We start from the raw sequence: 13,122 nt of genomic DNA, 5'->3' as shown, positions 1-13,122 counted from the left end.
TGCAGAGCTGGTGCCCTAGCAACTGATCTTCCCATGCCCATTTCTCATAGGAATGCTCAAGACATTGGGGTACACAGAGTCCCCCAAGTTTGTTCCTCTTGCCTCAAGTTGATTTGCTCAGAAGAATGAACACTGGCCTCTGCCTATAGACAATAACTCCAGCCTGATGCTTTCTGTATATTCATTCAGCTTCCACTTTAGGAAACTGTTCCCATCACCCGCGTTTATGAATGAGGACACCCACAGTGACGAGGCCACATGATTGTCAAGGTCCCCCACGTTGTAGACAGGGATTCAAATCCAGATTTGCTCGATGCCAGCGTTCCTTCATTTAATGACATCTTTTATTTGTTTATAATACATTTCCAAATTCCTGCCCACCCAGTCCCAGCCAATGCCAATGACTCACAATCCACACCAGTTAGACAGGAACCAAGATGGAATATCTGGAGTGGACATCCTTCAGGTCTGAAAGGACACTGAACAAATTTGGTTCCAAGCTCCCTAACAGTCAAAGCAAAAAGGAAAGCACACCCAGGCTGATGCCTAGGTGAAATATTAAATTGTATGCAGTCTCTCCAGGACAGAGATCCCTGCCTCATCTTGAACGGTGGGTGTATCACGGTCAACTGAGGTGTTGTTAGCATGATCATTTCGCGGTCTTTGTTCAGTCTTCGGACGATCATTTAAACAGTTCTTTATAATGGAAGCAGTCCATTTTTAAACATTCCCCGGGACTGCCTGCAGTCCATCAGTGTTAACAGCTAAGAACATGATCACCACAGGAACTGGAGACGGGACATGTGAACCACGGCTTTGTGTCTCAGGCTGAATTGGGCATGAGTTATTAAATGAAGAAGCAGAAACAGAGAGAGAACAAGGGGCTGTGTGCCTTGGCAGCAGGGTGTAAGCGGTACACTTCAGAGTCACACCCAGGGTGTGGAGGAGATGGGATGTTTATTCTTTAGCTCCCCTCCCTCACTGGCTAACGGCTGGACCAGAGAAAGGTCACATTGAAGAAGCAATGCTTCTTGCTTCTTGAAGGTCTGAAACCCCTGATAGACCAGGTATAGGAGTCAGGATCCCAGAGGGCACAGACACTTCTACTGAGTCTTGGGATGTGCTAAAGGGGGAAAGCATGACTAAATCAGAACCACAGGACTGTGCACTGGGGCAAGGTCTTGCAGCCTCCTGACACCTCTGCCTAGCATGCTGTGGTCACCAAAGTCCCTGCTGGGAACATGTGGGATGCTGTCAAAGTTGTGCAGGTGCTCACACCCCAGAGGTCTAGGGTCCTGGCTCACACACATCATAGGACCACTGTCACCCAGGCTGCTGGTCATGTGGGTTATGCATCCTAATCTGAGCCAGGGGTCTAGGCAGTAGGCCTGGCTCTGTCCCCAGCAGCCACAGCCATCACAATTGGCCTCCAGTGGCTCATGAGTCCCCTTGTCTTCAGGTTTCTCAGACAAGAAGGACAAAGATGGGCAGGCAGGTCCTCTTCATAACACAGTGTGAGTCTATTTCCATGTTGACAGTTGGGTACCCCGGCTAGGAAGCATAGACTCAGGCTCCTACCAGCGGCCACTACCTCTACTTGCTGGGTGTCTGTTCTATCTGACCAGTACCTCAATAACAGAGCCAGCACCCCTGCTTTGCATCCAGAGCATTCGTAGCTTCCACTCCATGTTCATTGGTAGGAACTGGTCATATGGCCACTTAAGTGCAAAGGACGCTGGGAAATGTAGTTTTGGCTGGGCAGCTGCCCTTTACCAACACAGAACTAGAGTCACAGAAGAGAACAAGCTGGGACAGCTGGGCTGTGGGGCTTCAGGTTCCATTCTGAGAAGCCTGCAGGTTGCTGATGAAGACCTTGGGGAGTCACAGGAGGTCCTGGACCTGGATAATGAGCACCATTGCTGAAATAGCCTCTCAGCAGCCAGTTTTGAGGAAATTTCTATGGTGCTGGAGGCTGGGCAGCCACACTAAGGCTGCTACACCAGACCAGGCATGGAAGTCTCCAGCTGTGGGGAGAAAGTGGGAAAAGGCCCAGACACAGCCCTCAGCAATCTGGCTCCTGGTTATTGAGGAGGAGTTTAAGGTCTGCATCTAAGTGGTGTCAGCACTCCAAATGCCCTGAGATCGAGAGCTGGAGGCAGCAAGACACCTACTATGTACCACACACCATACTTAGTGCCCCAGACATGGGTGTGAGTTGCCGCCTAAAGGAAAGACACACTTTGCACACCTGACCCACTCTCATCCTATCTAGTGGGATGGGAAAGCTGAGGTTCAAAGGGCATGACAGCCTGCTCCAGGCCCCATCGCTGGTAGATGGAAGGTTCTACCCCCCCCTCCTGTATTTCTAAGGTGTTAATCTATCCAAGGACAAGTGCTCCAGCCCCATAAGCCACTGGACTGTGGGTTCCTTGGGGAGAATTGAGGGAGAGACCCAGACAGTGGAGTTTGTAATTACCCCCTGGGCTGAACTAAAGACCTCCCACTGGGATGCTCTGGGGATATAGCCAGGCAATGATTAAGCACTTAGGGGATTCAGGCTCCCAGTCCCTACACAGATTCCTCTCCCTCCATCATGGCACCAGGCCCTTGCAAGGGTCCTCAGGGTCGACCCGGAAACCCTCAGGTGGGGTAGGTATGAAAGCTGACAGCAGAGAAAGACAGAACAGTCTAGGGCTAGTGACTGAACCACCTCACCTCCATCCTGCCTGTAGGAACACAGACAACAGGTCTTCACACAGTAGGCTCCACACAGTAGGTGCACAAATGTTCTCACAAGCAGTCCTGACCCCAGTCAGCAGTTTCCATGATGTCCCTTGGGTCTCAGGCACTGTCCCTAAGTGCCCCTCGACTCATTTGTTTTTTTTACCAGCCACGCTTGGAGGGACAGGGTTATTACTCCATTTTACAGATAAATCAAAAGGATCTGCTAGAAAGGTGATAAGCTCCATGAAAGCTTGGCATTAGTGAGGGTTAGAGCCGGCATGGCAGCTCAGAACACAGGCTTAAAACTTGTTTGTCTGATTTATTATGATTGCATGTGTGCATGAAGAATGTGTGTAACCATGAATACAGGTGTGTGTGTGTCACAGTGCGTGTCTGGAGTTCCAAAGGCTTTCAGGAGATGTGTCTCTTCCACCAAGGGGTCCAGATCATAAGGCAGGTGGAACTCCAGGGCAGGTACCACTTTACAGATAAGAAACAAATTCTGAGTGCTGCCCTGTAACTGGTAGTCAGGGAAGACCTGAGTGGGAAAGTGAGCCCTGCAGAAAGTTGAAGGGCAGGTCACTGGAAGCAGGGGCAAAACCAGACAAGAAACTGATGTGTCTGAGGATAAAGAGAGGATGACATACTGGAGCCAGAGGGAGGGAGGGCAGTGGGGGTAGAGGGTGAGGGCAGGCCCTAGGCTGTGGTTGTACATCAGCCTGTGTGTTCTGGTAGCAGAAGGGGGAGTCACCACAGGGCCCAAAGAGTGGAGGGCTGTGATCTGCGCCTTCGCTTTGTAAAAGTAGCCTTAGCTGCTATCAAACGAGCCTCGATAGCAGTGGAGGCTGCTATGTGGCCTGTGGGCCCTTGTGTCCTCAGGGTTGAAGGTGGTGGTGGCTTGGAGTGGTAGAGAGTGGTGGCTGGATCACAGACGTGTTGGGGAGATGAAGCCAGCAGGGCTGTCTGGCAGATGCCATGTAGAAAGAGAAGGAGACGGCAGAACCAGGGGATCCCCTTCTAAGTTCTTGGCTCAGGCCTGGTTGGATGAAGGTGCCATTTGTGGAGGACCAGATTTGGGGGATAAGTAGAGTTGGATTTGGATCACAGTTAGATGGAAGCACACACTGGAGTGAGCCTGGGGGAGTCTGGAGCACAGGGAGAGCCCCAGGTGCCCACAGACAGGATCACGGTGCTGAGCAGAGTTCTGGGCACATAGTAGAAGTGATTTACCCAAGGTTACAGAGAGCTGATGGCCAGAATGTTCCTTCATCTGCAGGGTCATCCACCTAAAGAATGGGGTGCACTTGTTACTAGACTCGAGTAGGGCAAGGAAAAGCCCCTGAGATGAACTCAGATGGATCCCTGCAGCCTGGACCACTGCCCATGGAGGAGGCTTTTCTGAGCTGTCCCCTGCCTGTGACATGGACAGAAAAGCCCAGGTCCTGAGGAGGAAGGCTGGAGTCAGGTTGGAGTCATAGAAACCATCATTTCTATGGTGGGCTTCTGCCTGGGCCAACTCAGGAGCTGAGTGGAAACCATCCAACTGTGACGTTCCTGGTGTCTTCCTGGACTTAGGCCCCGAACTCTTTCCTGCGTGTCCCCAAGCACCACTTGCCTGATGTCCACCACTGCCCCATGTCCACCCCCCGCCAGACCTCAGGACCCCTCCAGGTCCCCTTCAGCTTGGCTCTGGTAATGGCTCCTTCCCTGAGGCCAGGACTGAGGCCTCCCTGGCTGCTGCCCAGACCACCCAGCGCCAGGCCCTGGCGGAGCCCGTCAGGGCCTGGCCAGCCGTGGTCTGGCTCCGCCTGAGGGGCTGTGGCCTGGGAACCACTGGCTGTCTCCTCAGGGAAGCGGCTGGGTCTCCAGAACAAACATGGAACCACAGGCTCCTCTCCTGCCCACCAAAGAGGGAGCTGCTTCTGGCTCGTAGCCACACCCCACTCTCCAGGCCTGGCTCCCATGTCTGAGGGGGATGGGGTGAGGAACAGAATGGTGAACACAGCCCTGAACCCGAGTAGGGAGTAGGGCGTGTGCAGGAGGGCTGCATAGTAAGACGAGGGCAGATGGGTCTTTGTGACCAGGGGGAAGGGGCGGATGGCTAAGACAACTGTGAGTGAAGAAGGGTGTGATGGGAATGCAGGAAACCTGGGATGCCCTGGGAGACCCTCAGGGAGGAGCCTTTGATGGAGGCCAGGGTAGAGCACTTCGAAACCTCAAGCCAAGAACAAAGCTTTGGAATCAGATAAAGCTGGTTTCAAGTCCAGACTCAGCCACATCCAAGCTAATGGGTCTTGGGAAAGTGGCGTTGCCTCTTTGGACCCTCGTTTTCTATCTATACACACCCAAAAGTGTTCCTGTAGCCCTGTGTCCACAGAGTAATGGATAGCTAACATAGACCCCCCGCCCCCCGGACAGAAAATGCCCAACCAAGGGACATCATCTACAGCCCCACTGTGGCAGGGGGGTCTGAGCCGTGGGGGGGGCAGGCCAGGACAACCTCACTGATTCACCTCAGCTGGGGGATGGGTCTCATCTGACTCCACTAGAAGCCGCAATTAGAGCCCAATTTAAAGAAATGCTGGGCTGGCTTTACCCCGGACAGATGTGATTATAGGCTCAGAGCTAAAGTGTTACTAACAGGATGACACAGAGGTCCTGGCCAGGCCACAGGGGTGTCCAGCCCAGCCCCCTCCCTACACTCTGGGGAAACAGAGGCCTTTGGTATAGGAGGAGCCAGGCTCCAGGTCCCCCTGCAGAGGAAGAGGGTGGTACCCTATGCTCCCTCCAACTCCTGCTTTCTCTGAAGGATTTACTGCAGCATTTGGATGATGGGAAGGGGCAATGGCAGCCCCCAAGGAAGGAGGCATCTCAGGGTCAGTGATGGCCATAAAACCAGCTGGCTTCCCCATATCCACCTCCCAGGGACCTAGACCTGAGTATCAAAACGAGCAGTGGTAGTAGTTCCCTTCTGGAATGCCCACCGGATGCCCATCGGACACCTGTGTGCCTCACCATCCTCACAGACACTGGGAGAGAGCAGCTAATGTGGGCCCCATTCCAAGGAAGGGAACACTGAGGTTCTGTGCCTCCAGTGACTTGTCCACAGTCAGGCCAGCAGCAAAATGAGGCATGGCAAGGCATAGATGTCCCTCGTAGAGTTGGACAAATTGCTCTGAGACCCCCTCATCAGGTGGCCTGGGCAGGGGGCTCAGGGAATGTGTCGTCTGAGTGAATGGGAAGCAAGCAAGGGTGGAAGTGTGCTGGAAGGGATGGATGGGGTGGACGGACGAGCTGTTGAAAAGGTGGGCTGATAAGCAGGAGATGGGTGTGTGGGTGGATGACTGGGTAGAGGGATGGATGTATGGGCAGATGAGTAAATGGATGGGTGAATGTGTGGATGAGTAGGTAGGTGGGTGGGTGGATGGGTAGATGAATAATTGGATAGGCAGGTAGGTGAATGGATGGGTGGGTGGGTGGGTAGACAGGTGGGTGGCTAGATAAATGGTTAAAATGGAGAGATGTAGATTAGTGGGTGGATGGATGTTTACGTGAATGAATAGTGGGTAGGGGTAGAGGGCTGTGTTGCAGATATATAGGTGTATAGATGGGTAAACAGGGTGGATAGATGGATGGATGGATGTGTAGGTGGGTGGGTGGATACATGGATGGAGGCATGGACATAAGGTGTGTGTGGATAGGTAGGTAGATGGGTGGGTGGGTGGATATGTGGGGAGATATGTGGGTAAAGGAATGGATAATTGATGGATAGATGGGTGGGTTGATGAGCTTACAGATGAATAGATGGGTGAATGGATAGATAGATGGACAAGCTATTTAAGGGGCTCTACCTTGAGAGAGATAAGAGGGACACAGACCTTTCCCCAGTTTCCCCCTCCAGGGAGATCCCTGAGATGAACAGTCTATGGGTCATGGTTGAAACCTCATCCCAAGGATATCCTTGGCTCTGGCTGGGTCTTATGAATCCCAAGGCTCAGATGCCCCCTAGAGAGCATAGAACAGTATCTCTGGTCTATCTGGCCCTCCACTTTAGAAGGCAGAGTTCTCTGACTCAGGCCCCTCTCCTGCACCATTGACCAGAGCTGAGCTCCAATACTGGCATGGGACAGAGTGGGTTAGGGGAAGAGAAACCCTCATCACTGTTCTCTTTCCATGCTGCAGCTGCCTGTGGCTGGAGCCCGTGCACCAGGCATTGGCTCCCAGGAACTTAGGAGCAGGGTGCTAGAGCCCTCTTCTGGCCACGTTCCCCACACCCTATGGGATGGGCTGTGAGTATTATGCACTTACAGAGGCCCCACTGTGTACCTGCTCCTGGAGCTCAGCAGAGGACATATGACCCTCTTCTGCTACCAGGTGACTGTGCTTGGATAGCATGTGCCCCTCACCATGTCCCGCAGGTCTTCCCATTTGAAAATGGAGTCCCTCTCCCCTCTGGGCAGGAACCATGCCTCTACCCTCAAACCAGTCTGTAGAACTGGCTGTCCCTGTCCCTGAGAGGCCTCCCCTCACTCCTAAGGCCACCAGGACAAGACTGCCAGATAAAACATAGGGCACCTAGTTCACTGTGAATGTCAAGTAAACAGGAATCTTTTTTTTTTTTTTTTGCTATAAGTATGTCCCAAATATTGTATGAGGTATACTTAAGCTAAAAATGAGTCTGTGTTTACCTGACATTCAAATTTAACTGGGTACCTCATGTTTCTGTTTGCTGCCTGCCAACCCTTGCCCTGAAGCTCATTCCCCCAACTGGCACCTGGCCTGGCCAGATGGTCCAGGTCGTGCCTGGACTTGGCCCCTGCATGCCGGACCTATTTCTTGTCAGCCCTAGGACTCCTGCCCTCGATTCTAGGTGGACACCCACCTCCACCAGCCTGCACAGAGCACGCTATGGGCTGTTTGGTATGCTGCATCCAGTCTCCTGGGGGGATGGGCCTGGAGAGGGATGGAGTCCTAGCTGCAGAGAACAGACTAGAGGGTCGGGGACAGGGGGGACACAGTGATGGAGGAGGTGCATGCATGAGAACTAGAAGCAGAAGACAGGGGTGGGGACAGTCCAGGGACCAAGACAGAAAAGCTAAAGGTGCTGAGCTGCAGTGGGGGAGGGCTTGCATGGTAGCGGAGGGAAGCCTGGGCTTCCGAAACCCAGCATCAGGCCTGGGCTCATGAGCCTTAGGAAGCCACGTGGGGTTCAGTAGGAGCCCCTCCCAAGGGCACACATAGGAACATTCACAGCTTCCCAGAAGAGCCCATGGGGCAGCCAGAGTGGCTTTTAAAATTAGCCTTGCTAACCATATCTGGTTATTTCAAGAGGCCCCATCCTGGGCTGTCCCCTCAATAGGGCAGGCTTAGGAAGGGAAGAAGGGAGGGAGGGCAGATCTCTATATTACAGGGTCCCTGGCTGAGCACCCCCTGCAGCCTGAGAAGCAGGGAACATCCAGGTCCTGGTCCCCTGGTACTGAACTAGCCTGGGCCTGCAGTCATTTCGTTGACAACATTGGAGCTGGCCATAGATGTCCAGGGCACCTTTGCTGTCGGGGGGGGGGGGTATGGGAGGAACCTCATTTTGGGCATGATTCTGTGCCAGGCTTCATACATGGCTCCTTAGAAGTATGACAGTGTTCGCGATCATAGGTTTGTCCTGTGTCAAAGTGACACTCGGAGAATCTTGCCCACAGGGAGCTGGGGATGCCAGGGGTTTGAGGTGCCCCCACTATCTCCTGGGAAAGTGCTTCTGTTTCCAGCACCAGGGTTATTTCTAACACAGCCTGTTGCTTCCCGGAGCTGGTGCCCCCCGCCCTAGCCCTAATTCCAGCCTCGGCTTGGTGTCCTGGCTTGCCCTCCCTACCTCAGAATCCAGGGCAGGCACAGAACTGGCATGGGGACAAGAGAAACAGCAGTGTCCACTTTGATCCCAGAGGCCAGATGCATCCTCAGCCTCCCTCAGCCCCACCTTGGAGCTTGAGAGAAATGGCTTGGGCCACTGGCTGTGGCCTGGAGCCTTCTTATAGCAAGGCTGGTACAAACAGGCAGGCAGGTGGGAGAGGCTGGTCAGGGCTTGCTTTCCTGGCTATTCACCTGTTTTTGTTCCAGGGCCCTGCTGTTCCAGCTCAGCTCTGGGGTAGATTGGAGGAATGGGTACACAATTGAGCGAAGCCCCATGTAGAGAGGCTCAGGCCAAAAGCCTGTGGTGCTGAGCATGGAAAAGTATCCCAAAGGCTCCCTACTACACTTCTGTTTGGAACCAGTCCTTGGGACAATGTCCTATGACAGAGGTAGACTGCACCCTGGGAAGGCTTAGCAAATAAGGATGTCCACAGTTACCTTTGTTCAAAGGCTCCACCAACTCTACTCCTGTCCCTAACCCCCATACATTACTGTCTGAGCCCTAGGGCTCCAGCTGCACCAAGACCATCATGGTGAGGCCTCATTCACTGAGCCTCATACTAGGGACCACAGAAGAGGGATTGGAGGGCTAGAGAGCCAAGATCACCAGAGTGAACTCAGAGCTCGAGCCCAGGAAGCTGGATGCTATCTATGGCTATAGGCTTTAGGCTGGAGCAGAATGCACTGTAGAGCTGAGCTGGTGGGAGATGACCTAGGAGGGGGAACTGCCAAGCCAGGGCAGCTTGGAGCCAAACCCTGCTGATCAAGGCTGGAGTTTGGGTATGAGTCATGGTCCCTCGGTGGCCTGAGGCAGCTGAGGGTTATAGACGGGCCCTGTCAAAAAAAAGGCAGGGCCCTATCAAAAAAGGCACGGTAAACTGGGGGTTGGTGATAAAGCAGAGGCAGGAGGCTCTCTGTGAGTTCAAGGCCAGCCTGGTTTACAGAGTGAGTTCCAGGACAGCCTCCAAAGCTACATAGAGAAACCCTGTCTCGAAAACTGGGGGAAGGGGGGAGGCAGGCATGGTACATATCAGAGAGCTTTGCAGTGTCCCTAGCATCTTCCTAGGAAGGTGGGAATGAGGTAAGAGTACCAAGCTTCTAGAGAAGCTAAGTGTGGCTACTTCCTCTGAGCTCAATTAGGTAGCATGCTCAAATCCAATGTCCCACCCATGAAGAAATCCATCCTCCATGACACCTCCAGCCATCCAGGCCCATTCAGACTCCATCAGCAGCAACCACAGCTCTAAGTGTCTCTCCGTTGCTATCCTGGGCTTGGCATTCAAGACCATGTAGTCTCTGGCCTCACCCTAGCCTATTTCCTCGTCCCCTCTAGAACGGTCCTGACTTTGGACCACCCCCAATATGAGGTGCTCTCCACTCCCTTTGACACATGCAGGTCTCTCTCCCTGAGACCTCTTCCTCCTCTACCCTTCTGCTCACCCCGTTTAGCCCTTGCGAGTGCCCTAGGCAGGGACTTTGACCTCTTCTCTGTCCCTGCTGGTGATCCTTTGGTGCCCCCTGGTGGCCACACAAGGGAAACGTTTGGGGTCTGTGGGACATGAGCTAGGAAAGGAGATAATCGTTAGTTGAGCACCTACTGTGGGCTGGCCACTATATGTCTATGTACACCAGCTCACTGGATGCCCACAGCTATCTCTTGAGGAGGTCACAGGCTTGCCCTGCTGCTGTAAGCAGAGACTGACTTCCTCACCACCAAGCTAAGGAGAGATGGTGCCAGGGCTGACTCCAGAGCCACACTTTTCCTCTATGGGGAAGGGCACAAGGTGGGGGGAAGAGTGGGGTCATGCAAAGGGGGCCTCTGCTGGTGTTCACAGACCCTGTGGCCCCCTGGCTTTGGAGGTACCCCAGACTCGGCAGCACTGGAGGGGCCAGGCTCATCCCCTCCACCTCAGGCCCTCTGGGCATTACCTGGAGTGTGTCTAGCCAGGGTTTGCACAAAGCCAGGCTCAACTCTCAGTACAATAGTGATAAATAGAATTTATTTTGTACAACCCTTACTGACATACATGTAGCCACAGGGCTTCCAAAGTGGGTGTTGGGGCTGGAAGTCTCGACTTGGGCATGGCTCCTAAGAGTGAACAGATACACACAATGGCTCACAGCAGCTAACCCTGGCAGCCCCCTCCACAGCAGCTGTGGGCAGGGGATGGCCTGGACTCCGGACCAGCTGAGACCCCTCAGCCCAGAACGCCCAGGAGCGTGGGGTGGTAGGGTTAAGCTGGGTGCTGGAAGAGGAGCCAGGGAGGACCCTCTCCCCAACAGGGGATTCACGGCCATCGTGAGGAGGAAGGGTGTGGTAAAGCCGGGGCTCAGATAGGGTGATAGGTACACCAGCCCTTAGCCCACCTGGGGCCTCGGGAAACAGTGTGATAGGAGGTCCCCAGGAGGACAATGGCCCCCTTCTGGGGCAGGTGCATGGAATCAGTTTTCAGTGACCTCTGAAATAATCTTGTCCACTTGCAGCAGAGATGCCCCGGGAAGGAGAGTACCTTACCCAAGGTCCCACAGCAGAAGCCCCGTGGGACTCCCTGCTCGGGGTTCACTCTGCGTACCTTCTACCTTCTGCTTCTACAGTGGAGTGTGTGCACACAGTAGAGTCCCTTCTACTCCCATCCTGCTCCCCATGACTCCAGAGGGGAACAGAGGTCCAGGTGGGGGCAATGCAGGGTCACAGTCCCTGCCCACACCCAGAGCCCCAGCCTGGGGTGGGGGGAGATGCCAGCAGCATCCACTCCCAGCTCTGGATGGCTCCGCCCTGCGGAGACAGCCCAGATGGGTGGGCCAGGGGGGTTGGAGGCAGGGGTACCAGGGGCTGGGGTGGCTGTGGGGCAGAGGGCCAGCTGCCTTGATGTGGTGCAGCATCTTCTCCTTGTGCTTCTGAGGCCTCTTCTGCGGGGAAAGGGAGATAAGAAACTCAGAAGACGAGAACGACAGTCTGGGAGGGCCAGGCATGAGCTCTTCCACCCCACGGGCATCCCCAGCCTCTCCCATGTTCCATGACTGCCATGACCGCCCAGTTGCTCTGGGCTCCATCAAGCTCCCCAACAACTCATAGGCAGAAGTGAGGCAACACTATGAGCCCCAATGCACATATGGGGAAACTGAGGCCAAGAGGCACTAAGACCAGACCAGGTTCCCAGCCACCAGGACCTGAGACTCCCCTCCTCTACCCCACAGAATCAGGTAAGTACTGGCTGACCTGCTCAGTCCGGCCTTCTGATGAAGTGGCAGCTAGCAGCCCTGTGGGGACAGATACAGCCAGAGGTGGGGGCAGGAGACACAGGGAACCAGAAGTCATCAGGTGAGCCCAAGTCCTCCTGGCCTAAAGGGGCATCCCAACTGTCGGGGTCCCCCTGATCCCTGGGTCCCTGTCCTCCACCAGCTCTATCCTCTCCCAGGAGGGGTCCCTCATACCATCTGGGTTGTGTGCTGCTCAGATGTTTCCAGTTGGATCTTGATCTCGGGACACGCAGGGTCCCCCAACTTGCCGGCGTCTGGGTGGGGTGACCGCGTGAGGCCTGGGAAAGGGGGCAGGAGGGAGCCACCTCACTGGCCAAGAGGAGGTACCAAGGAGATGCAGGCATGGATGGGTGGTTGGTACTGGGGTTCCCCAACCCTGCCAAGTCCCCCCCTTTCGGGGATCCTCACTCTTAACTCACCTCCCGGCTACCCTTTATTATCCTGTGAAACCAGGCCACCTGCCCTGGACCATTGCCCCCATAAGAGGCTATCACATCACATCCCCATGCTATGGAGTATAGGACTGGTCCCGCCCCTGTGCCCCGCCCTCTCCCACCCAGCATGGCTACCCTGGTACCTGGGGAGCTGCCCCCGCTCGTGGTGCTCACACTGTCGTCCAGCCATGTGCTGTAGAGGAAGGAGTCCCGCTTATGGGGAGTTCCTGAGGACGACACGCTCTCCTGGGAAGGGGGGGGAGGTCAGCCCCGCCCACAGCCCTCACCCACCCACCCCCATCCCTTGTTCACTCAACACACATCTGCGTATGTATGTTCTCCCGGTCCAGGTCTTGGGGACAGAACAGACCCAATCCGTGACCCCAGGGAGCTTGATGTCAGAGGCCAATAGGCTGTGAAGAACCCTGTAACTCTACTCTGGGAGACCAGCGGGCAGGGCCAGGCCAGTAGCGGGTACCCAGTGGAAGTATGTTTGATGAAGAATGGCCAAGGTACTGAAGGGGAGGCCACAGGGAGTGTGTGAGTTGGCCTGGCCAAGGGGGAAGGAGAGCGTAGGAAGATTAACAATGGTGGGTGAAAGGTCCGAGGGTGGAGTCAGCCCATGACAGTTCGGGACTGCAAAGGAGCTCAGAGCGCCTGAAGAAGTAAGAGATGCGACAAGGGCATAAGGAGCACCCGGGTCCTCAGGGGTCTCTGTGGACAGCACTGGGAGCCATGGAAGGCTAAGACTTGTCTGCATCTCCTACGAGTTGGGACAACACCCCCAACACCTCAGTCA

The 13,122-nt window shown here is 54.7% G+C and overlaps 1 protein-coding gene across 1 annotated transcript in view; it reads right to left on the bottom strand.

Annotated features, from left to right (window-relative positions):
* Positions 1-10,606: 10,606 nt before the first annotated feature.
* Positions 10,607-13,122, bottom strand: part of Rap1gap (RAP1 GTPase activating protein) — a 61,676-nt gene continuing 59,160 nt past the window's right edge. The window contains 5 exon segments of the mRNA XM_051173765.1: positions 10,607-11,380; positions 11,382-11,451; positions 11,454-11,538; positions 12,064-12,167; positions 12,467-12,569. Coding sequence (XP_051029722.1) covers positions 11,218-11,380; positions 11,382-11,451; positions 11,454-11,538; positions 12,064-12,167; positions 12,467-12,569 — 525 coding nt within the window. The 3' untranslated portion in view covers positions 10,607-11,217.

Source organism: Phodopus roborovskii, unplaced genomic scaffold (genome assembly GCF_943737965.1).
Source record: "Phodopus roborovskii unplaced genomic scaffold, PHOROB, whole genome shotgun sequence".
In the NCBI taxonomy this organism is placed as follows: Eukaryota; Metazoa; Chordata; class Mammalia; order Rodentia; family Cricetidae; genus Phodopus; species Phodopus roborovskii.
This window is presented reverse-complemented; position numbering and strand designations above follow the sequence as displayed.